This window comes from Hoplias malabaricus, chromosome 16 (genome assembly GCF_029633855.1).
Source record: "Hoplias malabaricus isolate fHopMal1 chromosome 16, fHopMal1.hap1, whole genome shotgun sequence".
Lineage (NCBI taxonomy): Eukaryota > Metazoa > Chordata > Actinopteri > Characiformes > Erythrinidae > Hoplias > Hoplias malabaricus.
In genome coordinates, this window is record NC_089815.1 from 12,823,524 (window position 1) to 12,851,249 (window position 27,726).

Genomic DNA, 27,726 nt, shown 5'->3' on the forward strand with positions numbered 1-27,726 from the left:
TAGTACCACTAACTCACTAGGCAGTCAAGGACACTGTACAGAAAGCAATGTAATTTATCCCATAACGTTTTTAACAGACCCTTCCAACTACTTTTGCACTACGAAGACACTACTATGCAAACATATGGAATCAGTTTTCACATTAATAACTATATAACTAAAAAAAAATCTATATTATGGTAAGTGTAATCTCAAGGCTATGAAGTTTTTCAATAATCCCCTACAGGTTCTTTCATTAATTTCCTAAATTGTCTTAAACTGTTTGAAACCTTAAAGCTGAGAATATCAACCTTTTATTAGGACTGAGCTTTATATATATTGATATACAATTATTCCATATTATAAACAGTAGTGTATGTGTGCACATTGCAGACAGAAAAATAAAAAATCCTGCGAGCATGAACATATGAACCATGGATCTAATCTCCGGCACTGTCTGAAAAAACTTTTCCTATAATAGCAGCAGAATGGACTCTGTCAGGAGCTTCATCCATGCATGGGAAACATGAACAAGCTAAAGCATGTCAAAGGGAAACAAGATTTCCCTTGGGGCCACACTGCTCAACATCACCCATACAACATAGTGATTTATGCGAGTTAGGTTACTTACTCAAAATGATACAAACAGCAGAAATACCTCAAAGTCTAAACAGACGATGCAGTCCTGAAGTAGGCAAGTATAAAAATCTGTAATTTGTCAAATTTTCTTAATTATTTATGTAACTGAAAAAGTTTCCAAAAGAATGATCCAGTATTTTGGTTGATAATTTGATATTTTGTAAACACTTTAATGCCTGCAACAAATGCTAGGGATGGGGTAACCCAAGAGTGAAACGTTTAAAGAATATTCATGTTACACCATTTTGAAACATTAGACTATAAGAAGATTAAGGTCTTTGTCTGCATTTTGGCCTCCCTTAAACACAAAAACACAGTTTTAGATCACAGAAAACTGATTTTGTCAAAAAAAAAAGCTCTTCACTGTGGAGATTTTTTAAATTGAGATTTTTTTTATTGTCTGACTGAAAGTCAACTAGCTTCTCACTCCCTATACTGTGAAGTACATAAGTCATTAAACTACAATTACATAGCACAAGATTTCAGATTTCCGCATATGAATATAAATTATGCTGTATTTAAAATATATAATGCACTATTAAGATCTAGATTTAGTAATTTTATTTTATACATTTTATTATTACAAAAATGTGAACTGCATGTAAATATCTAAATGAATATGTACAGATTTTCTCAAACTTTCTATTGAACATTCAGCATCATTAGTATTTAAAATGTACAATTTGACAGGCAAACGATGCACTAAAATTTGTAGGAAGTGGTACAGTGTTCTGTAGAGTATTTAGATTGTCATATATTAAAATAGGTGAGATTGATTGTAATTGTAGCTAACACCTATGAGCAAGCATGGTAAATTCAGTAATGTTACCAAAAACTGACAATGGCAGGCTGGACTTATTCAGAACAATGATCCACTTACCTCTCAGGAACCCACACTATAATGTAATTTGTTTGATTTTCGTGTTGTGTCGCTTTATTTTGAGGCTGACTTTTCAAGTATATGACCTTCCTGATCTCTTTCTCAGAGTGACTTCAAACTTATTTTACTTTATGCTTGAGGGAGGACTCTTCAAAAACCAAATGCATTTGGTTTCGAGATTCTCCATTAAAGCTCTCAGGAACCAGAGGGTTGAAGGCCCAAGCAGACGGCTAAAACTCTCCCCCAGAGATACTTACTCTCACCTTTAGTTTAATGGATTTTCTGTGGTAATGCTAAGTGCTGTACTGTTGCTGCTGGGGGGGGGGGGGAAGTTGCTAACTGTTGTGACAAAAAAAAAAGACAAAAAAAATAAGGGAAAAAAATAAAAGCTCATTGAAAGCTGTCCTCCAATGTAAAGTGAACCATTTGTGTCTCATAAAAAATCATAAACTGGAAAAAATATATACAGGCAAACTGAAATCTCTATTTGACACTGAAAGAAAAAGGAAATGCCAAGTGACGTCAAACAATAAGGAGGGAAGGATTTGTTTCATTTCAGCATAAAGGCATAAAGTGAAATATAGGTAAACCAACATCATGTACGTGCACACACACACATTATATATATATATATATATATATATATATATATATATATATATATATATATATATATATATATATATATATATATATATATATATATATATATATTTTTTTTTTTCCTACTTTCTCTGTCAATTTATAAGTCATTCCAGACAACGTGAGACAAGCAAAAGAGACACAAATCACAGACACATATAGAGGATGGCGCAGATGGATGTACACTGGTTAAGTCATGCCTGAGTTTGTGGGAAATAATGTAGTAACAGGATCTCCAGAGTGCCCCGTTCAGGCAGGAATGGGGAGTGCTTCATGCGGTTTGTTATTTCTATTGCTATAACTTATGACTGTATGTGCAATTGCTGTGGATTACTGTCTCCCCAGACAGACCCCTACGACACCGGCACAGGTACTAAATCAACAAGCTGCACGGGTAAGAACAGAAAAGCATGTTAAAAATAGACTGATTCTTGCTGCCACGGCTTCCTTCTGATTTTCTCTTGTCAGGGCGTTTCAGGCACACCACTCTCATTTTAAACTCTATTTTTGTCAGTAATTCAAACTGACGCAAAAAGTAGGAACTCATATTTACATAAAACAAGCAGGAAACTAGTTTTCTAATTATGGGGAAAAAAATAAAAAATAAAAACGTAAAATAAAAATAAAACATCATCTACAAAAAAGATTTTGATCTATAAAATCTTTAGCCATTCCTGTTTACAAAATATATCATGATGTAGGAAGTCACACTAATGACGTCTTAAACTTACATCATTAAAATGTAATAAAAACAGCTGAAACTTTGCTCTACCTTTCTGGTGATTATAAACAGCACATAAAGTTAAATAGCATACATAGCTTTTTAGCATAACCCAAACTTATAAATACAATAAATTCCATTATGCTTTACAAAAATGAAGCCATTCTTACTGAAGCACATGCTGTAAACTGAGAAAAAATAGCAAGCATTAACATTTATAATCACAAACATTACTGCATTTTTCTTTAAATTTTGCATAAACTTCTAAAAACAACCTAAAACCGTTACATTTCATAGCATATTAAGGCTCATACAAAATATTGATAGCCCATTGAACTCAGCATTCAATGGATAACGTCTTGAAGCTGCCACAAGCACTGAATATTTTATCACTTGGGTATCTACTCCAAATCATGATGTCATTGAGCTAGTGTGTATTTTCAGACTGTGGTTTGTGAATAATTCAGCGCTCCTTGTGGCATATAGGCAGAGAGGCAGCGGGGCCCAGCGGATGCTTACTGTGCGGCCTTTTTACACAGCAAGAGGCACACGCAGAGGAAAGCCGTGGCACATGCCCGAGTCAATGACATTTTGTGCATTTGGGTCACAAGGGAAGAAAAATTTCCCTCGCTGTTGACAAATAAATAAGGAATATAAACAGAGCAGTGGGAAAGGAGGCAGTGCTACACCTGTCTCCAGTCAATCTGCCCACATTGATTTGTTTGTTTCACATTTACACAGTCTTGAAAAGTACAAATTGTGGCAGAGGAAAATCAAGAAGGGAGAAATAAAATCTTTACAAAGATAAAGAAGTGTTGAAAAGAGTGCAGGGCGAAAGCAATTGACAGTACCCTTACAAAGAGGAAAAGAATCCATTAAACTAAACAACGGACTCATTTTTAAGTCTTATACATAAACCCCTATCTGTTTAGAAAGACACACACACACACACACACACACACACACACACACACACACACATATATATACAGTGGAACCTCTACTAACGAACGCCTATACTAACGAACTTTCCAAGATACGAACCGGGCATCTGAATATTTTTTGGCTCCTCCAACGAACCATGACTCTAGAAACAAACCCTAGCCTCTGCTGAGCCGGCGGCTGGAAATGGCCACTGACCACAATAGGCGAGTCTCCCAGCGCGCCCAGACTTGAGTGAGCTTTTAAGATTAGCAAATTGTAGCTTTAGCAATTTAGCATTAGTGTAAATAGCAGACATCAAAATTCGTATCTACGCTTCGTCTCCCCACATTCACCCGTCTACTCTCCGTTATTCCACCCACCCCCTCTTCCCGTCATACAGCCAGTGCCTGTGTTACTCCTCCAGCCATTCGTCACGTCTTCAAGGTAGCGATAGGTAACCACTTAAAACTTTATTACTGTTACCACTGTTTCTTTTTTCTTTTTAGTAATGCTACATGTATTTATTTTTACTAATTTGGGAGTTTTGTAAACATATATCAGTGCAAAAAGCCCACTTTCGTGGTGGGCTGGAATGCATTAATTGCTTTTCCATTATTTTAAATGGGGAAAATTGACTTGAGAAACGAACTTTTCCACTTACCAACCGGGTCACGGAACGGATCAAGTTCGTAGGTAGAGGTTCCACTTTATATATATATATAAATTATATTTATATATATATATATATATATATATATATATATATATATATATATATATATATGTCCATCCATCCATTATCTGTAACCGCTTATCCAATTTAGGGTCGCGGGGGGTCCAGAGCCTACCTGGAATCATCGGGCGCAAGGCGGGAATACACCCTGGAGGGGACGCCAGTCCTTCACAGGGCAACGCAGACACACACACATTCACTCACACACTCACACCTACGGACACTTTCGAGTCGCCAATCCACCTGCAACGTGTGGTTTTTTTTTGGACTGTGGGAGGAATATATATATATATATATATATATATATATATATATATATATATATATATATATAAAAACAAACTCAGGTTAAATATCTTCACAGCATCACAGATGCCTGTTTGTTAAATTGGGAAAGAAACAATCAGTAATTACATTCAGAACACAACAATCAATCACAGTCATTGAAAAAATAACAGAAAAAAAGCAGAGGTGGAGTGCTAGAATGCATTTGATTACCTCACATTTTTTGTTATCTGGAAACACTTTAGCTTGCGCTCGCTAGTGGCTACTGCTAGAGCTAAAAAGGTGATTCTGTTTTACAAATCCTAAACATTCCAGAAAAACAACAAAGGTATTGTCAGAAAACATCTCTCTTAGTATGAGAGCGAAGGAGTGAGACAAAAAGGGCACATGCTTTAAATGTATACGCCCAAGGAGATACATATAAAATGTTGACATATATATATTCTCAAGATTTGCAGACACCAGAGTTAGGGACTGAGGTATTCAACACTGCCTACAAACAGATGTCAGTCAAAGAACAGTTCACCAGAACTGAAAATAGTCAAGAAGTTTAAAGTATTACATACTGGCTTGCGATGTCTTCTGGGAGATTTCATTAGTAAAGGCTCCAATGCCTTTCTTAGATATGGCAGCCAAGGAGAATGTGTACTCTGTGTTTGCTCGCAGACCTTCCACCAAGTAGGAGGAACTTGGACTGAACGTCTGTGTTACCTGTTCATTGAGAAACAAGATGTGAAACCTCAAAATGGATGACATAAAGGGTGGACAAAACAACTGAATGGAAGTATAAGTACTTCGTGAATATCGTCAATAAAAAAGGCAAAAAAAAAAAAAAAATACAAAAAAACAATTACATTTAATTATTTTAGAGTGTATAAAAGTAAAAAACAAACAAACCCTAAAAATTTTAAATCAAAACAGGGTTTATTTAAAAAAATAAGTGCTGTATATATTTGCATCATTGTTGGGAATTTAAATACAAGTGATCCCATGATACTGTTCAGACTGTAAACACAGTATGCACAACCTGGAATACTAAATAATAATCTTAAGATTGCTAATGTACCTTTCAAAATAATTAAACTAAAGTAAACTAAAACATCACAAAATATATTTTGTCTTCAGGAATGATAATATATTTTGCTCTTACTTCAAACACTTGATTAGGCATACTATCACCTGGTTGTCAGTTATTTGTAGATAAGTATGGACACTTATATACCCTACCTTAGTTTGAAGGTTTTTGCCATTGCTTTTGCTCAAGGGGTATTTCTAATGCCTAAAGTAAAATATTCTGGTATGTTTAGGTCAGCATTTTGGACAGATGCTGGAAAATTTAGAAAACATACCCAGCTCCCTTGATTGCTTTCTTTATACCGCAGCTCATAACTGATGATTCCCTCTTTCTCAAATGCAGGCTCCCAGGTCAGCTCGATTGTAGTATCGGACACTTGGCCAATCTGAAACTTGGATGGCTGTCCAGGGACTAACAAGCAAAACAGTGTTAGAGTATGACCCAAATAAAGAACGTAAACATAGTACTTTGTACATAGTACTAATTTTAAGCTGAACATTCTTAACAGATATGAATTGTACACACCTCCTTGCAGCACTTTGACATGAATAGGATCAGAAAAAGGTCCATCTCCTACTGAAGTAAAGGCCAGCACACGAATGGTGTATGTTTCTGAGGCCATCAGGTTCTGAATGGTTGTGATCATGCTGTCCTGCACATTGTGGATCTGCCACAGGTTCATAGGCAGGGAAGAATCCATGGTGTAGTAGACGCGATAGCCCTTAATCTGGCCATTGGGCTCTTCTGGCTCCTCCCACCGTACCATCATTGTGCTATGGGAGATGATTCGGGCCTGAATGTTTCTGGGAGGGCTTGCAGGAGCCTGTTCTCCAGTTCTAGCTTCCACCGGCTCGCTGGCGGGGCCCTGGCCAATCGTGTTGAAGGCAGAGACACGAATTTCATATTCAGTGTTGGGAGAAAGGCCTCCTATACTGTAGCGAGTAGTGGTAATGGAGTCCACCGTTTCAAACTTGCTGTCTGGTGTCTTGGCACGATACTGGATGATATAATACGCAACTGGTTCAGGATTGCCACTGTCCCATGTGATGGTGATGCTGGTTGCTGTGGTTTCTGTAACTACTGGAGTACCTGGAGGCTTGGGCAGAGCTGAAAGTGTGCAGGAAGAAAATGGGTAATAGGTCTACTTTACCAGCACACTCTGTACACAGAACTAAATTAAATAAACACATCCTCCACAGGGCAATTAAACATGTCAATTTATCTGTGAATATTAGTACAATGTTCCTAAACACTGTTGTTAGATATACGTATAGAATATAATATATGTATAGTATATGTAAAATAGAAAAAAATACATAATAACATTTAATGTTTTCCTTATGGACCACATTTTTTATTATTTCCAGTATAGATACATTATTTAATATATTATACATACTTTCTGTAAAGGAAATGCAAATCTATTTCAGTTTGTAATCTACAAAATTTGACAAGGGGTATACAAACATTTGTAAAGAGTAATCTATGCAAATTAATTCTTTATTTATTGTTACACTTACATAGTGCCTTTCTAGATACTTAAGGATGCTTTTACAATCAACACAGCTTAGAACGCCATTCCATTCAACTCTCAATCCACACACACAAACACTGGCATATTATATTACATATATATTGTGCTTAATAATAATTATTCCTATTTCTATGCAATGGTCAATGCTGAATGAAGTAAGAGACCCATATCCCCGCTTACATTTGACAATAATCTGTGATACAGCTTCGATGATCCCTAGGCTGCTCATGGCCACGCAGGTGTAGTTAGCAGACTCGCGAACGCTGTTTAGTTCCAGAACATTCCGGCCCACTGGCATGTCATCCTCCGGCGTCAAGTCCTCAGAGTTCAGCATCCACTTCACATAGGGCATTGGGGAGCCTACTGCCACACAGGTGATGTTTACACTGCCCCCTGGCATGATCTCATGACTGGCAGGTAAGATGGAGAAACGAGGGGGAACTCTGCGCACTGCAAATGCCCAGAAAAGAATGGAAAACGAGAGAGAGAGAGAGAGAGAGAGAGAGAGAGAGAGAGAGAAATAGATAGATAAATAGAGAGAGAGAGAGAAAGGTGACAAGACAGGGCGATGAAAATGAGTCCTTCTTTAGAGCAAATATGTTGTCTAAAGAGAGGACAACAAATCATATAAAGTGAGATTGTAGAATGTAAAAAATATTTATCTAAAATTATAGCAAATCAAAATAATGATTAAAAAAAACTAAACTAAAAGAACTGCTTCACCAACAATATAGATTGACATTAAAGCAACAAATTCATAGCAACAAGGTTCCATAGACTAATATTTGATTCATCACAGCACATTTAATTGCACAAAAATCTATTATGAGTTTCTCATCTTTCAAAGTTGTGTGTGTGAACTGCATCTAAATTAAACACTACAACATTAGTGAATTAGTCCTAAAAGTTATAAAATGTGCTTTATAAAACTTCAAGTGTTCTATTCCATGCTGGTTTTGCCAGCAGGAGATGGCTTATGGAAGTGTCTCCTGCTGTAAGCAGATCAAAAATAATAATGTAATCACTATATATATATATATATATATATATATATATATATATATATATATATATATATATATATATATATATATATATATCTCAGAAGTGAAACCTAAAGATGAGAAACCTTAATCAGATTTTTGTGATTAAGTGTATATCAACTGGACAAAGCCTCTTTAATATCTGACACAGTTCCATTGATAGATGCAGCTATCATTTTCACAGACACCATGCATAAATAGGTAGAGAAAAAACTCAACAAAGAGTAAATGAAACAAAAAAAAATCAACCCAGATAGAGATTTGAGCTAAAAATGCATAGAGGAATGTAACTGAAGGGTCGCTAGCATGCCCAGACAAAGACGACTGAACAGGAGGAGCAGGAGGAGGAAGAGGAGGAAGGAGAAGAAAAGGAGGGAGCAAAGTACGCGCACAAGAGATAAAGGGAAATAAAGGGGCCGGGAGACCCACTTCAGTACTAAGAAAGTTTCATTTTCTCTCTAACCAGTGATTCAAAATGTGACAGCATTGTCACACTGCAATACTGGCTAGACATTGTGGTGGAAAAAAAAATATTTGTAGAAAATTTGTACATTTACATAACCTCAAAAAAAAGAAAAAAAAAACCCTGAGGTTAACTCCAACTATGAATGAAAAGAAACTTATTTACAAAAGGAAAAAAAACATAAAATCTATATAAAAATAATGAAAGAGAGGTGTACATGACAGTATGCTAGTCTACAATGGGAACAATTAAGCATTTCTATGACAAAAAGGCTGCCAAAGCTGTACATGAAAGTCATGATTAGTGAGGGTGCCACAGAAGGGAGAAAAAAGGCTATGAATTATGGACTTTTCATAACTTGTCCAACATTTCATTTCTTGTTCAACTTTAATTGCCTCTATAAGCTCAACTGAAGCTAGACAGTGTGCTATTCACCTGTGTTATCATTATAAGAATAGAAATGTGGAGCATCTATTTTTCTAAAATGATGCATTATGAAATGCAAATACTAATGTTATAATTGAACCAGGGTTAATCTTTCAACTAGATTAGCTTAAAAAATAGAGACAGAAGATGTCTAAAGTTTGCTTTGAATTATTAAAATGTTCACAAACATGGTTTACATAATAAAAGCCTTTTCCAACCAACAACGATAACTTAATTGCTTATTAACATGGCCAACTGACTTATTTTTTTGGGGTAATATTTGATGACACTAAACAATGATGACAATAATCATTTCCCAGCAATCATTTAGCTAGCCACAGGATCCTCCCTTTGTTCCTAGGAAGCTGTCTATTGTTCCCCACTTGCTGTGACTTTTCAACTTTACAGAGTTTGCAAGATGATTAATTTGCTCACTCAGCTCAGACTTGCTGAGTGCAAGTGTTTAAAAAAAAAGTGCCCTTTTATAAAATCTATTTCGTGTATGACTTCTGTTGACCCCAATCATGACCTTACCAACACTTTCATAGTTCTTTTTCAAGAATGAAGTTTGATGTTTGATTTAAATAGCTTAGAGAACTACCTGCAAATGTTAATAAGTGAGCTGTTTTAATAGTGGCTTTTGCTAGCGTTTGTTCTACATTGTTAATCTGCTGTGATTGGATCTATGTAAATGCATCATAAACTCTTGACAGACTTATTAGGTTCTATGACTCAATGCTCAGTAAGTAATGGACTACAAAGCAAACAAGATGAGTTTCTCCACCAGCAGGTGTTGGCCCTTTATGGAGTTACACCACTTAATTTACACAAAAAGGGAGAAAGGGATTTTATATAACAAGAAAAGGACATTATCTGTTTCTAGATATGTGTTAATAAAGTATATTTTATATTGTGATTATTATATGATATTTAAGCTGTGTGGGAATTATATTTTTTGCAACTCACAACTTGCAACTAGACTTAACGCTTCAGTATTAGTGTTTTAATTCTAGAATATGTTTGGCTTCCTAAAAATCAATAAAGCCGTCTCTGCAATGAAGGCAGAAAATGTTTTTTGATGAGTTTGTAGGGAGCTGTGAGGGGGTTATGTCTCAAAGGTGAGGGCAGAGAGAGCAGCAAAGATAACTGGAGAGAGAGCAAGAAAAGCATGGAAGTACAGGTGTTAGGGCTAGTCGAAAAAAAGGAAAGAAATGCCAAAAAAAACCCAAACAAACAAAAAAAAAACCACACACACACACGCAAACACAATGACACGAAAGGACAGAGACAACAAGTGCAGATGGCACATGAGGCAGACCAAGAGTCGAGCAGCAGGACAGTACACAGGAGGGACAGGATAGACACAGGTGAACTTTTGAATATTTACAGGAGAAAGGGGGAAGATAGCAGGGTAGGGAAGAGGGCACAGAAGAGAGCTGGTTCGACTTATAAATAAGTAAGAAAATAAGTAAGTGAGTGAGTGAGTAAGTAAATAAATAAATAAATAAATAAAATTTAACACAGAGGGGCTTGAAATCCAAGATTCAACTTTTGATGAGTTCTGAAGAGATGGTCCAGGATAACAGTAGCGCTCAGAAATTTTCCAGAATGTTGCAGAAGGGCTTCAACCAATATATACATTATTTCCTTTATACTTAATTATCTTAAAAACTATTTAAAATTATTTCTGAGACCTCATGACCTTCAGTCGATGTTCAGGTGAAATCTGAACAATTCTAAGTGTCTAAGATTGTTTTGTTTTTTAACCAGACCTTTGAAACATCTAAAGGTCTCTCACAAGTTACTACACTAAATGGCTAAACAGCTCTTATTCTGGTGTTGACCAGATGAAGTTAGCTTTTCATAAATATCCAAATTACTGCTATTATCCTTACACGCCAAAGAAAAGATATAAGATATATATGGGTTTATTAAAGTTTCATTTGTAATGCAGACATTGCAAGTCCTGGCTCCACTACTGTACAGAAATCCAAGTTGATGTGTTTCTCTACAATGTCATATCAAACCAGTGTGAATGGTTTCAACGATCAAATTATGATGAAATATAGAAACACTGATGGAATACTATTATTAATCGTTTGCATCTGAAGTCTGAACTGGAGTTATGGGTAAATCACACCGTAAACAACCTCACTAAAAAAGCACATATCCAAAGTCTGACAAAGGTGAAAGGGCAGCCCATATGTCACCCAGCCCATATGTCACAAGGTCATGCATGGCTATGAATGCATGTGGGACAAATACAAAAATACAATATTGAACCAAACTGTCCACCAGGACGAGCCTGGAAGAATCACACTGCCGAAGCCCATCCAAACATGCAACCCCGAAAATTATTAGTGCAAGTGCAATTTTAGCAACATTTTTAAATGCAAAGACACACAATTTAAACTTAAAATATATATAAAACATATATAACATTGTCAAGGCACACACAGATACTGGGGTGTTTTTCAAGGCTCTGACATTGACCACTGACCACAAATATAACAATCTGATAGTCATATGCCAATGGTGGTAGCTGAATGGACCTATAATGAATAGGTGGTGTTAGCACCAACTCAGAAAAAGAAAGTAAAACTTCAGATATTCAGCCATGTCAAGCAAATTTGAAATGGTGTTTGTATTTGGAATTCTTTATTTGGCTTTGTATTCTGGCAGTGAACCTTGAGCCTTGGTAGTTGAGTGAATGAGGGCTGCAACCTTTCACCTGTTACTAGCAATTACGACTGCTAGTACCATCCAGTGCTAACTCATTTTAAATTCTAATTGTTCTAAATTAATATAAACACATCAGCAGGTATAAGATTTACTCTTATTTTAAGCATCCCCTTACAACTAAAGCAAAAACTCTTTTGTGTTAGGCTACAGAACAAGAGTCTTCAAATTCAGACTGTGAATACACTTTTTTCATGGATTTTCATGGGTAGATGGCCATTGAGCTAAATCACTAGTCCAGTTAAATAAAAGTGTTTATAAAATCCAGGGAACTAGATTTATGGTCTGTATTTGAAGAGAGTTTTTATGGAAAAAATTGCTTGAGCATTTTCACTGCACATTCAAAAACATGGTGTGACCAAAATTGAAATCTTGAGTATGTATCTGGAGCATTGCAGTGAAAAGTACTTTTTGCCTCCTTCAAAATCTTTAAATGGATGTTTCCTTTAAGAAGCTTTTTATAAATGTGTTATGTGTATATAAACATTTTAAGGTTTTATAAACTTTATAAACTTTTATAAACTGAATAAAATACTTCAGCCTACTTTACAATGTTGGGGTGAAATTTTGGATCCCACAAGCCATCTAACAAACTGTGAAAATCTCCCTGACTTCAAAGCAAAGCCTCAAAACATTGTATCTGTCCAGCATGGAGAAAAAGAATCCTTTAAATGAGTCTTCATTTACATGTCAACATATGTATCCTAGCCTATCGGTCTATCAGGCTTGTTTTGGCTTTGAAGTAATGCTGCATAAAATACAGAGTAGTTTCAGGCTTTATCTAAGCCCCGACATACGGTCACACGGCTAACACGCTAACGTTTGATGTGCACTAGAGCTCCTCTGTGTTATACACTGGACAACTGCCGCAAAAGAATCCCAATTGAATGGACACACTCCTCATTCACTAAGACCAGGAGCCCAGCAGGCCTGACCAATAGTCGGAGCAATGGAAGTACAAAATACATACAGTAAGGTGCCAAGTCAAAACCTTGTTTCAAGCCCCGTTGTGGAGAGGAACAGAAAATCAAGGGATTTTGCAGTGAATAAAATGAAATGCAGTCCAAAGAGAGAGTGCTGCACACTTCTTTTTTTTTTTTTTTTTGTGGGGGGGGTGGGGGGTACAAGGATGTCAAGAAGGGAGCGGCAGACCGTTTTCGAAGATGGACACAATCTTTCATATTGTTTAGACAGTCTGCCTCAGCCCAAAAATGAAGGAAACAAAAAGTGAAGCCTGTAGTGCCTTATTTAAGCTGAGATTACACCTTGCTTTGTGTCTTGGTAAACAAAACCAAGTAAAGTTCCATTTGGCTTGAGGACAGGTGGGGTTTTATGGGCATTTCCATATGGATCACAGGGGTGGCCCACATGCAATGGTAGGCAGTCTCAGTAGGGGCTTAGAGTAAGCAAGTTATTACAGGAACAAAATCACCACACATCTGCCACTGGTTTATCTGATTATGGCAAATATATGACCGACCGAGTCAGAGACTGCATCACTTGAATGGTTTTAGACAGATATAGCTTTTCTCCACAACAGTAAAATGAACAAATGTGCTGCATAAATATGCACAAATTTGATTTTAAAATTAGACCCTCCAAAAGAGAAGAGGTCAAAATACTTTAAGCTGCACGCTTAGCTTAGCCTCAGAATTAGCTTACCGGAATGCAGGGTGTAATCTTGGTTTGTTCTCCTTTTTCATGCCAAAATGCACAGTAACACATGCAAGTAGATGCAATTCAAGGCATGCTGGAGGAAAACAAGCGTGCAGAAACATGCACATGTATAGCTGTATAGCATTGCTTAGCATAGCACAGTCTTCCAGCATCTCTACATTCAAGTAAATTCTGCATATTCTGGAAATGATAATGCTGCAATAAAAAAAAGTTTGAGGTCAAAAATCCATAAATTATGTAATTTGTTCAATTATATTGTAATTTCATCAGCTACAATAAGCAGAGCTCAGATGCTGCATTATCAGCAAGCAGTAATGGGAGATTAGCGACCACAGTGAAGAGGACAAATTACTTGAATTTCTGTAATTAATTTGTTATTAAGGTAGAGTAATGATTGGTTCTCTATTATAATGAACACAATACTGGTAAATCAAAGTGCAGAAGGGAGTTTCCATACATGATCACTGATAAACATAGTTTCAATGGTAACAGAGAAAAAATACTGTTGAGATCAGAGTATAAATATTTGTGACATAACAGCTTAAATGGCTTCTTTAGTACAAGTTTTGAGCATTGCTAGTCTTGCTGGCACATGGCTATGGCAGGTTTAGGCTTACATGCAGCTGGACATGAGTAATATTTGCCTAGTGGTGCAATGATACAGTGTGGGCACTCAAGATGGTAAGCATATTTGATTGGCATGACCAGATATAAAAAATAAAGTCGTGCCAATACCAAGCCCTGAGAGACAGTGTCGCAGTGCTAGGCCTTTCATTATTTATTCCACTAACTTCTGCTTGGGGCCAGAATGGCCCCCCCTTAAAGGCACCATGTCTTCCTCTGCAGATGAATAATTCAAAAGGCCATTTTGTTTCAGTGCAGACATTATGAGATGTCTGGTATGGTTTAGCACTGCAGCCAGGATTGTGCCTCATCATTTCCCTTGAAGCGTAAAAGAATTCCCACATGAAATACCATGGTACTTCCTGCAGGATGATATGGGAATTTCTAAGTGATCTAAATGACAAAGTTGTTCACCAGTCTTGTCTCACTTCTAGCACGTCTTCCCCATAAGAAATACTGTATGATTATTTCCAAAAGGTTAGTTTGCCACATAATAGATAATGTAATAGTGAACTGGCCATATATCAGGAGCTCAACACATGTAGACCATAATGTTTAATGTGTTAAGTTTGAAAATAATAGGCCAATCAATTTAATGATGCAACCACTCAGTACAGAGATTGAAGATGGCCCCAGATATTTTGTATTCTTTACCTCAGTATGCAAAGAGGATGACATAGGTACTTGAACAAGCCACTAGCTTTTTGTTTTCCCCACAGAGATTGATTGATCACACAAATCTTCAAATGGAAAAGTAATTCGGACATGTGCCGTCTCAGTGGGGATCGGTTGCGTGAAAAATGCTGGTATAAATGAGTTGGCAGACTACAAATGGACAAGTGGCAGTCAGTCAACAAAATGGTCGCTGCTAGTTTGTTGCCAATGAGTAATGCCAAGCCTCTGTGCTCTCTAAGGGACTGTTTGGAATGCAGAGATCATTATATTCATCACTGATCCCTGTGACACAGTGAAGAATTAGCTGGAAGTAAATGCCAAAGAAAATAATAATACCCTATCAGGTTTTGTTAGCCAAATTATCTTTGTATCGATAACAGGAACACTGGCTGTTAACATATTTTTTAAGCAGTAACTCTATGTTGGAAATAAGAAAAAGCTGCAAGGGACAAATATGCACAGACATACATACAAAATCTAAGAAATAGGAACTTCCAACATAAAGAGAGTTGAGGAACAGCTTGAACAAATTTGCACAAAAAATAACATTACAATACAAGCAACTAGCTACAGGAGAGGCCACAAGACTTAATTATGAGGGATGTTGGAGAACATGGAGAGTAAAACAATCACAAAAATGCAAAAGTTGTGCAGAAACAAAAGTTTGTATCCAGGCATGCAAGCATAGTTACATTCTCCCATCATACACCAGGCCCTGTTATTTTTCATGACAACAAATGCAAGTCTTTATTTATTTATTTATTATTAGCAGAAGCAATACCAAAAGATGCCAACAAGAAAAGGTCCCACAATGCAAACTTAAATGTAAAGAAAATAAAAATTAAAAAAGCCCGACTTTTGCGGGTTTCTATCACTTCTACATTTTTTTCCTTTTTTGCATAATAAATTAAAATTTATATCTATTAGGCAGGTTTGAAAGTTTAGTATTTTCCGCTCATTCAAATTTCTAATGAGCTTTGTAATAAATAAATATAGTTTCAAAAATGTAAAACATCTTGCTTTTCGTCTTTAATGTGGGTAAAAAAAGTAAAAAAGAAAAAACACACCAACCTTCTCGAAGCTCTGAGGGATGTAAAGGGGTTGATGCAGAACACAATGACATGAGGAGAAGAGAAAAATAGGGGAAACACAGAGAGAGTAAAAAAGGCCACCTCAAGGCTTTAAGCTGCATAATCTGCTTTTGTTTTTTTTTTTTGTTTTGTTTTTTTTTGCCCTTTTCGATGTCTACTCCGTTTGTCACAAAACTTGCCTGTTGCTTTCAACCTGTTTTGACTCAGAATGGAAAACGATTCATCCCAGTGCTAACGCTTTTCCACTGAAGTCAATTTAAGCACGTTAGAACAATGAAAAATAAATTACAGCTATTTAGCCACCTAAAAAGACTCCCATGGTGGCCTGTTTGCTTAAACTAAAGGAACAGAAGAAGAAAGAGAAATGAAACAAATAGAAACCAATGAAATAAAGAAAAAAAACCCACAAAAATAAAGCATGAATTATAAAATTTAACAGCTACAATGATTCTGGGTCTAAACATATTCATCCTGCAATTCCAGAGAGACTCTGAGTTTCATTTTAAAGTTAGGAAAGTATGGACTGATTTTATTTCAATTGTAGCTGTTAATTTCAATTGCAGAATACTATAGAAATCAAAAGACATTTGATTACAGTCAATATTAGAATCAAACTCTGAAAACAAATGGAAAGGAGACGCGTGATACATTTTAAATGTGGTAGGGGTTTCATCAATGAAAATGAACATATTTCTGATGATCAGCGTACTTCCTGCAAGAACAAGTTCTTAATATTTAGTACTGAACTGTCTACAGTCCTACAAATGTTGCTGCAAAGGATTTTTTGATCAAAGCCATAGAGTAAACCACATGGTTCCATAAAGAGTTTGGTGAAATATGAATTTTTCAATGGGCGAAAATAATATATATTTCTATACTCGTTGTTCCCAAAATTTATACATGATTGGATATCAATCGGTTCCTCTGTCATTTTACTGTCAGTGGGGTCCATGAGAACCATTTTACAAAACCACTACTTGGTAGTATATAGATGTTATTGAATCATTACATACTGTTATATTCACAAAAACCTCTCTAAAGCAGTGGTCTTTAACATGATCATCAGGGGACCCCCAGACGTGAATCTGAAATGAGTGGAAATATGGCCCAGCATGGAGAAAGGTTCATAGAACTTGCTGTAGAACCAATAAAGAAATATCTACTGGAAAAATAAGTGGTTCTTCTATGGCACTGCACAAAAACTAAAGAAAACAAATTTAAAAAACCCTCTAATATTTTTCAAAAAATGTTGAATATTACGGAGCCAGTATCTGCTATAAAATAAAAAGGTAAAATATTGTTTTACAGGATGGTTTGCATTAATTTGTTAACTAACACAGTTCTCTTTGACAATGATGAGGCAGTATTACACAATAATTCTCATAGAAGCAAAATAATAACTATAGCAACAGAAAGACAGCAGTCTGACCTATTTTTTAATGTAAGAGGCCTCTGAATTTTTTATGGGAGACCAAGTTATTTGGTACACAGTGGGAACAATCTCTCTCTCTCTTATATTAACGGAATAAATTTTACATGTAAAAAGCATCTGTCTTGCCAGGCATTTATTGTCTTATTGAACCCTGCTTGTACTTATAGCAATAAAAATATCAGATGTTTCTTCAAAGCACACCTTTTTCTATGCTAAAAAGCTTAAATTAGTGTTGAGCTGGTACAGTTTCCCTCTGAAAAGAGGAATTTCCTATATGATAAAAGCATGTTTATCCACTGTTTCTGTGGTGAACGCGATTTACAACAATTACTCAAAAACATATTCACCTGAATATATACACATACATTTATTTCTTTACCTTAGTACTTGCTGGTTACCATTTTGAAAGGCTGTATTTAGGCTTTGCCAGCCAATCAAAATTGCACTTACCACCATCCTCTTGTATCTGCAAAAGTAAAATACCAATACAGGCTCTTTCTTGCCTAGAGTCAAAATTCTTATCAATTATGGTAAGAAGAATAATTTTCTGTATATACAACATTATCATTTGAAAACTAGAGCAGTATAGCACAGGAGGAAGTATTTGGCAGTTATAACACAGGGCATGCATAACCAAAGCATTTTCTCTCAACATACTAAATTATTATTATTATTATAATTATTATTAATATTATCATTATTTGTAGTAGTAGTAGTAGTAAATAGGATTTAGCACCATCAGCACACTGGGACTAGTTTAAGATGATTTTGGGTGCTTTTTTTTTTTTTTTTGGGCTCTGTTGCTTCCTACCTCGCACATAAAGGTTGGCAGGGGAAGAGTAGCGGACCCCATTCTCGTTAGAAGCCACACACTCGTACTTCCCCTGATCCGTCTCCTCTGTGTTCTCTATCTGCAGGGCACCTGCAAAGAGGACACGCCCCCCAAAAGAGGGTGTGCGTGTGTGTGAGGGACAGAGAGAGAGAGAGAGAGAGAGAAAGAGAGAAGGAGAGAGAATGATGAAAAACGAACATGACAAAACTGGCACCAGCTTTTAATGGAAGCATCATCATCCATTTCTAAAAAGCCTTGTTCATGTGTAAAAGCAAGTGATATAACCATAATCTCAATTCACGATGATTTTATGTGCCGTGGGAGCAAGTGACGTATATATAACAAGGCTGAAGGTCTGTTAACCGTAGTTTCCTTTTTAAGTAACTCAACGATTTTACTTCATCTACTTACCGGATGCTAATGCTAAAGTAATTGAGAATGCCAGAGCTTAAATATTTCTAGCTGCAGCCTCACCTTGATAGTCATGTAAATTTTATATCTCTTTCATAAACTGTAATTAGGTCACTGTTGTTAAGACTACACTTTAGCCCATTACACACCCTAAATGAACTTGAATGACTTGAAAAGTCATATATAAATGCAATTAAATGATTAACTTTCTTGTTTTCAAGCTGTAACACAACCCCAGGTTTACCAATGCTAAATATATTAATTATGACTAGGCAAAGAGGCAAGATATTTTAACAGTGAATCACCTAAATAAAAGTACTGAAGTTAAACAACCAACTGCACATTTATGCTGCAGTGTGTAATGTCACTTGTCCATTGCCATTCATATTTATACTCTCTAATTTGAACAGTTTACAAGTCACCAATAACTACCTATTTTAGAACAGCATAGAGTTAGGAGATTTGTGAAGTCAAGCCAAAATTATTTTTATGATTTATGAGCATCCAGAGGTAACAGTGGCAGGAAAAACTCCCTCAAGACTTAAGGAAGAAACCTTGGAAGGACTTGCAAGGGGTACTAGTGCTGGGTGATAAAAAGATATCGTGATAAATTTTGCACGTTAACTATGATAAGCTTTGGGTAATAGAGCTCAGTAAACCATTATTTCTATTAACCTGGTTAGCACAGCCAACTGCATGCTATCAGGCGTGTATACCCATGCCATCACGGTAAATGAACAGGCGACTCCATGAATGTGAAAATAATAGGTTTAATTCAAGTGCTTGTGTGTATGTATTAAATATATATTTAATATGTTATAGTCTCCTGTTCACTCTGTGTTTTGGGGTGTATTTTGTCTGTAATGTCGACCCATCAGAACACATCCACAGAAACATTCCTTCGTGCAGAGAGAACCCACTGTGTTTTTCTTCACTTATAGTGTATTTTCCTCCCGGGAAATATTTTCCTGTTTGTGAGAGCACTGTTCATTGCCTGACGTAGTTTTCCTCACACCAAATTATTTTCTACGCTTGTGAATTTTTAATTGGATCCGATGCCATAGATCAGGCTGCTTCTCTTAATTAAACACTCCAAAGGGCGGAACTTTTTCTGTCTTGCATTCACTCACTCACTCACTGGTAGATTCCGGACCCACCACGACCCTGAACTGAGTAAGTGGTTAAAGGCAACGAATGAATGAACTTGCGAAACTGAAAACGCTCTAACTTTCCCTGTGTTAAAAGCACTGTTCTAAACCTTCTATTGAGTTAGGTGCAATATGTTTAAGGTTCACTTGGTAGAGTTTATTTACTTATTTTTAAAATGAATTAATGTATTTATTAATTACCTTTTTACTCTTTCTGCTTCTTTAAATGCTTGAAGTGACAATGCCCTAGGACTAATGTGCGTAGTGTGACAAAATACCAAAATGTTACCACTGCGATAAATATCAGGACTGATCAACATAGAAAAACCTATCATAATAACATATGCGGTGTCGCAGTCACAGAACAATGTGAGAGAACAATGTGAAAGGTTGTGGCTTCGACTCCCGCTCTGACTAACTGTCAGTGAGGAGTTGGTGCATTCTCCCCATGTCCGTGTGGGTTTCCGCCGGGTGCTCCAGTTTCTTCCCACAGTCCTAAAACACATGTGGGTAGGTGGACTGGCGACTCAAAATATCCGTAGGTGTGAGTGTGTGTGTTGCCCTGTGAAGGACTGGCGCCCCCTCCAGGGTGTATTCCCGCCTTGTGCCCAATGATTCCAGGTAGGCTCTGGACCCACTGCGACCCTGAATTGGATAAGCGGTTACAGATAATGAATGAATGAATGAATGAATTAATATGAAATAGAAAATATACATATATATTATATATCTATTAGCGTAAGAGGCCGATATTTGCACAATGCACACAGGCAATGCTGTGGGCAGCTCCGTCATTCTGGCTGTTAGAGCGCCCCTTGCATCCATTTTGCCATCTTACAGACAGACATCATTGAGCACAAGTACAGGAGTACAAGCCTGTAGCTGCATGCCGTCTCACCCGAGAAAATGGAATTAATTATTTTCTCTTCTTCAGCTCTCACTATTTGTTACTGGCTGCTCTTTGTAACATACATTCAATAATCTGCATCATAAACGACTTGATAGTTGTAACCTAGAAACCCAGCGTTATTTCGCCTCTTATTTCGCTCATTGGTCGGCGGCACCTATAAAAAAAATAACTCATTGTTATATCTAAAGTCCAAAGTACATGTCCAAAGTTGACCGTCAATGTACCAAATTAAAGCTTAAAGTCACTGATGTTGATTTAATCATTTTATATATAATCTTACTCGATAAATAAGTATTTTACTGTTACTGGAAACTGTTATGAAAAAATATTATTGACAGTACAGATTTTCCGATTTTTCACGGCGCCATATTTGAGTAATGTGTAGCTACATATCATACACAAATCGAACAGTCAGACTCTCAGGATCACGAAGATATACATTGAAATGCAGGAATTCTCCGTCAAACCATTTGTGATTAATCCTCATGTTTGTGTCACGAGTACTCAAAAAAAAATCTCAAAAAAATAGTACACATTTTCAAAAAATAATTAAAATATGATCCCTGTGGACCCATGTCACTGCAGCGTAGCATAGGCACTCAGCTTTCCAATGACAATCAAATCTGTAGACCAATCAGGGGCAGAGTTATGGCACCCAAGGAGGCAGGACAAACACGCAGCAGAGCGCATATGTTTTCAGTGCCTAACAGACCCAGACACAGCGAGAGAGACTCAAACGGTTCTGTTTGACAGCCACAAGCTCCACAAACAATAATCACGTCAATAAACATGTTTTAAATCTTAGATGTCTTTTACTAGTTACATTTCCCCCACTGAGGGCATTTAAATGCAGCAGGTGTGTGGGAGAGGTTGCCTTGCTCTACAGCCAATCAGAGTGCAGCTCTCGCCTTTTAACATGTCAGTCATTTAAAGGAACACTGTAGTCGGTGAGACACAAGTGTAAACATCAGAAATAAAATCAGTATATTAGAATAAAACACACCATACCTAAGGGTTTTTACTGTTTGGTGAGGGGTAAATGGCCACTGGGTGAGGGACAGGAAACGAGTTTCTCATAGTAAAGAAAAACACTAAGATGTTGACATTAGGTCTAGACAAGATATATACACTGTATTTATGCAGTAAAAGTAATCTTTTTCCTTATGGAGAGCTAGGAATAAGACACTTGGAATAACTTCAATTCAGTATGAGGTATCAACTCTAAATTTTAACTGATAAAAGTAGACCCCTGGAGGCACAATTAAAAAGAAAAAAGTAATATGACTCATGACTATGAACTTTTCAGTTTATAGTCACATTTTTTTTTTTCAAAAATAAGATAAGCGCCTATATTTTGTGTTGTTTTCATAAGCTTTTGACCACTAAATATATATTTCAGGACCTCTAAATGGTTTCTTTTACAAATTTGGGTTTTCTGTAAAAATAAATCATGATAATGCCTTTAGTTTTTTCACTGCCTGAGGAATGGGAATATCAGCTTTACCTATCGGCCATCGGCCAATACTGCTGTCTAAAAATCGGCATCAGCCAATACTGCTGTCTAAAAATCGGCATCAGCCATCAAAAAAACCATATTGGTCGATCACTAATAATAATAAATATAGCTGCAAGCGGGGATTTACAGGCTACTTGCAGTCTATTTGTAAATATTGCTTACATTTGCATATATGAGAATATTCTTGTATATGCAGCATTCCTGAGTATGATCAGTGTTTGTGGAGAAGCAAATAGTGGAGCAGGATAAAGTGGGGAGTTATTATGAGTGTGAGCTATCTGGGCCTCTCATTCTGTGTGTGGAAATGCAGAAAGAATGGAGGGGAAGCTATGATGAATGTGGGCTCACTTGGCACCTGTTATTCAGTGTAGAGAAGCTGAAGAGGGGAGAGAGGGAAGGTGAAGGATATTTATCTGCATTTTATGATTTGAATGTATTCGGGAGATGTGTAATTTTTGCTTATATTTGCAAATATGAGGCCTTACATGCATGTCTGTGTGTATGTGTACCATAATTATAACCACCTCCTTGTTTCTACAATCACTTTCCATTCTCTGATTTCCACCAAACTTGAGAAGCATTCTGTAGTTTTATAATTATAGAATAAAGACTATTTGTTGCTATGTATACTTCATTATATACTTCATATACCTGACAATTGAGAAAAAAACTATGAATTTTTTGAAAATAATTGCAATTACAAAGTTGTGAGACACTAGGGAGAGCATATTATAAAGCATACATCATGTTGATATGAATATAACATATTCACAGGTTAAAAACATGAATAGTACTTGTTGCTTTCAACATGAAACTTTGTAGGCTCTTACAAAGCATGTCCATAGACATCTTTCAAACACCTGCTGAAATTTGATTTCGTGTTGTCATTAGTTTCCCAAGTGTAGGCTTGCTCACAGAACCAGCCCACCAAACATCAACATGATATGTCTTGTAGATGCTGAGATATTGCCAAAAAGACATAACTAGCTATTATAATGCTCCCTATATTTCATGCACCAGCAAATTAATGCTACCTCAGATTCTTGTCTTAAAGCAATGTCTGAAAATTCAGCTGATCTGAGTAAAGTATACATGAGTAACAGTAAAACATGCCCCCTTCATGTGAGCATGTGAGGAGTTGGTGTGTTCTCCCCGTGTCCGCATGGGTTTCCTCCGGGTGCTCCGGTTTCCTCCCACAGTCCAAAAACACACATTGCAGGTGGATTGGCGACTGGAAAGTGTGAGTGTGTGAGTGAATGTGTGTGTGTCTGTGTTGCCCTGTGAAGGACTGGCGTCCCCTTCGGGGTGTATTCCCGCCTTGCGCACGATGATTCCAGGTAGGCTCTGGACCCCCCGCGACCCTAAATTGGATAAGCGGTTACAGATAATGGATGGATGGTTTAGTTAATTATGCTAATGAGCAAAAACTCATGGGCAGAGCTTAGTGGTGGTACCGACCTTTTAGATTTCCTTCACAGGGTAACACCCACTCACACTTATGGACACTTTTGAGTTGCCAATCCACCTACCAACGTGTGTTTTTGAACCATGGGAGGTAACCTGAGCACCCAGAGGAAACCCACGCAGACACGGGGAGAACACAACAACCACCTCATAGACAGTCACCCACAGCAGGGTCAAACCCACAACCCCAGGACCCTGGAGCTGTGCTACTGTCCTGCCCTATAATAAATAATAATAAATATTATTTTTATTATTATTATTATGTACATAAGGTCCTTTTTATTTAAAAATATGGATGTGTGCTTTTTAAAATGGTATACTATACAACCAGTCTCTAAGGTCTCACACACCTATTTGCACTTGTTCCCACTGAAAGCACACGACAGATACAGTCTTATTCAAGCAAGCGCAGGCTTCATCTGCTCGTTTCTACCATACTTCTAATCACCTGTAGCTAACAGCTTGAACAGCATGCTTACCTGACGCAAGCAGGTGGGCTTTTAAGTGGGGGAGTGTGCATAAGTTAGAGGCAGTGTGTGTGTGTGTGTGTGTGTGTGTGTGTGTGTGTGTGTGTGTAGGAATTATGTGTGTTGGGCTCTGCATGTAGTACAGCTGAGCAGGTGGGCCTGGAGTGAGCTCTGAAGTTTCGGCAGGTGTGTTGCCCTTACATAACTCGGCTGGATGGACGATTCCAGAAAGCACTCTGAAATTTTGCCATTTTGTACAGTGTGGAATTTTTAAATGTTATTTATCTGATAAATAACCGTGGCATGACATGGAGCTTTGCACTCTCCCTCTGTCTCTCTCTCTCTCTCTCTCTCTGTACTTCCACTGTTCCAATCAAGCACCTAACGACGATTTTGTGTAGGCTCCAGAGACAATGCAAACCTGATTAATATTAAGTAGTTACAGAAGTTGAATGAATGAATTAATAAATTCCAGCTATTAAGCAACAAGCTCAACTATTTGGATGCAATTTATTCACTCAAGACTCAAGACTATTTTAGGAGTTATTCCTTTGTTACTCAGTATCAGCATATTCATCCATCCCAGCTACCTTCATTACATATTTTTCAAAATTTTCCCCTGCTTTTTATGCTTTCTATAGCCAGAGCATCAAAGTACACAGAGAATGTTTGAGCTGAGAGGACGCGATATCGCTACATTATTCTTTTTCAACTCACATTCATCTGTATGTGTCTGATGCTTTACTGTGGTGACACCGCACTACTGAGACGAAGCAAAGCTAATTAAAACATTCTCATGGTGCATCCTTATCTCACATCTTACCAGTGTTTTCTTGTCAGCTGCATAATTTTACACACATCTTGCAACCTTTATTAGTAAAACCCTTAGCTGTTGGACACAATGAGTTTGATTGATATTCCAATGATTTGCACAATGTTTTTCATTAACTTGATTGGGGACATGAAGCCTGCCTCTCTCTCTCCCTCTCTCCTTGTTCCCAAGCCAATTTATAAATGTGAAATGTAGTGCAGATAAATCTTTGTTGATGAGAACCGCAACAATCTCATCAATATATAGATAGTATATATAAGCAACAATATCTAAGTAGTTCTGCACTTACCTGCAAGAGTAGATATATGTATGTTTGTATGTGTGCATGTACGTATACTTTTTCACCATGTACAAAAATGATATAATTTTTAACTGCCCATGACTTATTCTGCTATTTTGCCCTGAAGCTTGTGCAATGTTCTTGTTTTCAGCTTAGATATAAATAAACAAATAATAAAAAAAGAGTACAGGAAAGAAAAGAAAAAAGAAAGAAATTATCTTGCAGTAGCAAGTGGCAGAGCCCTGAATGTATGTAATGTGATAAAAAGCATGCAGCATTTTCTTAATGATAAATGCTCATTTCAAATAACCAGGAAAAAAGACTTGCAGAGAGAGAGAGAGAGAGAGACAGGCCAACACGACACCCCCAGCTGCAAGGCATTATCACGAACACAACAGATAATAAGTAATTTCAGGGATGCATGTGCATGCCGTATGTGTCCAAGAGCGAATGCCACAACAGAGGAGCCAGTGAAGTCCTCACAAGCAGAGATATCAAACCAGCTTTAAAAAGAAAAAAAAATACTTCACAGAGATGCTGCAAACTTTATTTTGCTAGACTCATAGAAAAGCCAATTAGGGCCACTGACATAAGCCATAATCCAGTGAATCTACACAATTTGTTTGACCAAATAGCCTTAATCACCAAGAAAAAAATTCTTCAAATATCTTAAACATATAATCAAAATTGCTACAAATATGTGAACAAAACTCATACATGATGCTAGTTTTCTACAATACCATATGTTTCATATAAACATATTTTATCACATTTATTTGCCAATTACTGTACATTAGTAAGGATTTTTTTCAGTGCTCATAAACTAGGATGTGTCTGAGGGAAGATGACATACCAATTAATTGTTGTAAATAATTTTACATTACATTTACTAAGAAATTCATCCATTCATTTTCTGCAACTGCTTCATCATGTTCAGTATATCCTGAAATGCTTTCTATTCAGAAAGCTAGAAGTCTAGCTTAGAAATTTGTATTTAAATCAGTGCAAACTAATCAGTTGAGGATAGTGAAATATATCATCCACTAAGTTACAATCAAAATATAAATATGTGTCCAATCATTCATTCATAGTCTTTAAGCACTTATTCAATACAGGGTTGCAGTGGGTCCGGAGCCTACCAGGAAACATTGGTGCAAGACAGGAACACACTCTGGAAAGGGCGCATGTACTTTGCAGGGCAACACACACTCACACTTACTCAACCCCTCACACCTACGAACACTTTTGAGTCGCCAATCCACCTACCAACGTGTGTTTTTGGACTGTGGGAAGAAACCGGAGCACCCGGAGGAAACCCACGCGGACACAGGAAGTACACTCCTTACAGACACCAGGATCCTGGAGCTGTATGACACTTTCTATTGTACTACCTTGCCATGCTGTGTCCAATAATCCCATTTTAATTTTTGTTTCTAAAGCATGGCAGCCATGTGGCCTAGCAGAAAGGTATCGTAATCTTACAACTTCATCTTTACCTTGATGACAATGTACAGATTATTTGGAAACAGTCTGAACAAGAGCTGAAAGAGTTGCCTTGTATCTCAGGGATGTGATTGAACAAGTCCACCAAAGTCTACCTCACAATTTATACGGAAGAAATCTGAAAGATCCTGGTGCCAGATATCCCAATTATAAAAATAACTTGGTGCCAATGTTAGTGCCATAGTAGGTTAATATATTATGGTTCCTTTGAATTAAATGAACACATGAATTTTGTTTTGCTTGTGAGGCTCTACCTAGTGTAATTAATTTTTACAGAACTGTACTGAAATCGATAAGGAAGATGATTCGAGGAAGATGATACACCCCTCCAAATGATATAGTGCAGTTTCTGCAGTGCTGTGCCATGAATACAAGAATGACAGAGGCTCGTGTGGAAGAGCCTCAGTGCCTATTACACGTGGAAAACTAATGGAACATCACAATTAATCTGAAGCTGTAATTTTATTGTAAAAATATTACATGGTATTCCTGCAATCCATTTTAATATTGTTTTTTAAATGAATTAAAATATTTACAAAACATACAGTAAACATATAGTTTTTTGGCCTTGGGCTAGAACAAACACTGGATTTTGCCAGCTCCCAAACCTAAGAAAAACTGGCCAATCCCCTTCTAAAAGGTTAAAATGTTAAGTGATTCCAAACTTTTCCAAACTGCAAGTTTTTATATCTGTATCTGAGGGCAGCATGAACCGAGTCAGTCAGTGAGGCATGAAGACAGCTAACATGGAGTAGTGTGTAATGAATAAGGGTGTGTGTGT

The 27,726-nt window shown here is 36.9% G+C and overlaps 1 protein-coding gene across 5 annotated transcripts in view; it reads right to left on the reverse strand.

Moving 5' to 3' along the window:
* ptprsa (protein tyrosine phosphatase receptor type Sa) overlaps positions 1-27,726 on the reverse strand; it is a 403,088-nt gene that overhangs the window by 121,243 nt on the left and 254,119 nt on the right. For all 5 annotated transcript variants that reach the window (XM_066647371.1, XM_066647370.1, XM_066647369.1 and 2 more), the window contains 5 exons: positions 18,394-18,504; positions 7,593-7,862; positions 6,404-6,985; positions 6,153-6,289; positions 5,370-5,514 (listed from right to left, as the gene is read on the reverse strand). In XM_066647371.1, the coding sequence (XP_066503468.1) occupies positions 5,370-5,514; positions 6,153-6,289; positions 6,404-6,985; positions 7,593-7,862; positions 18,394-18,504 (1,245 nt within the window). The remainder of the gene's footprint in view (positions 1-5,369; positions 5,515-6,152; positions 6,290-6,403; positions 6,986-7,592; positions 7,863-18,393; positions 18,505-27,726) is intronic.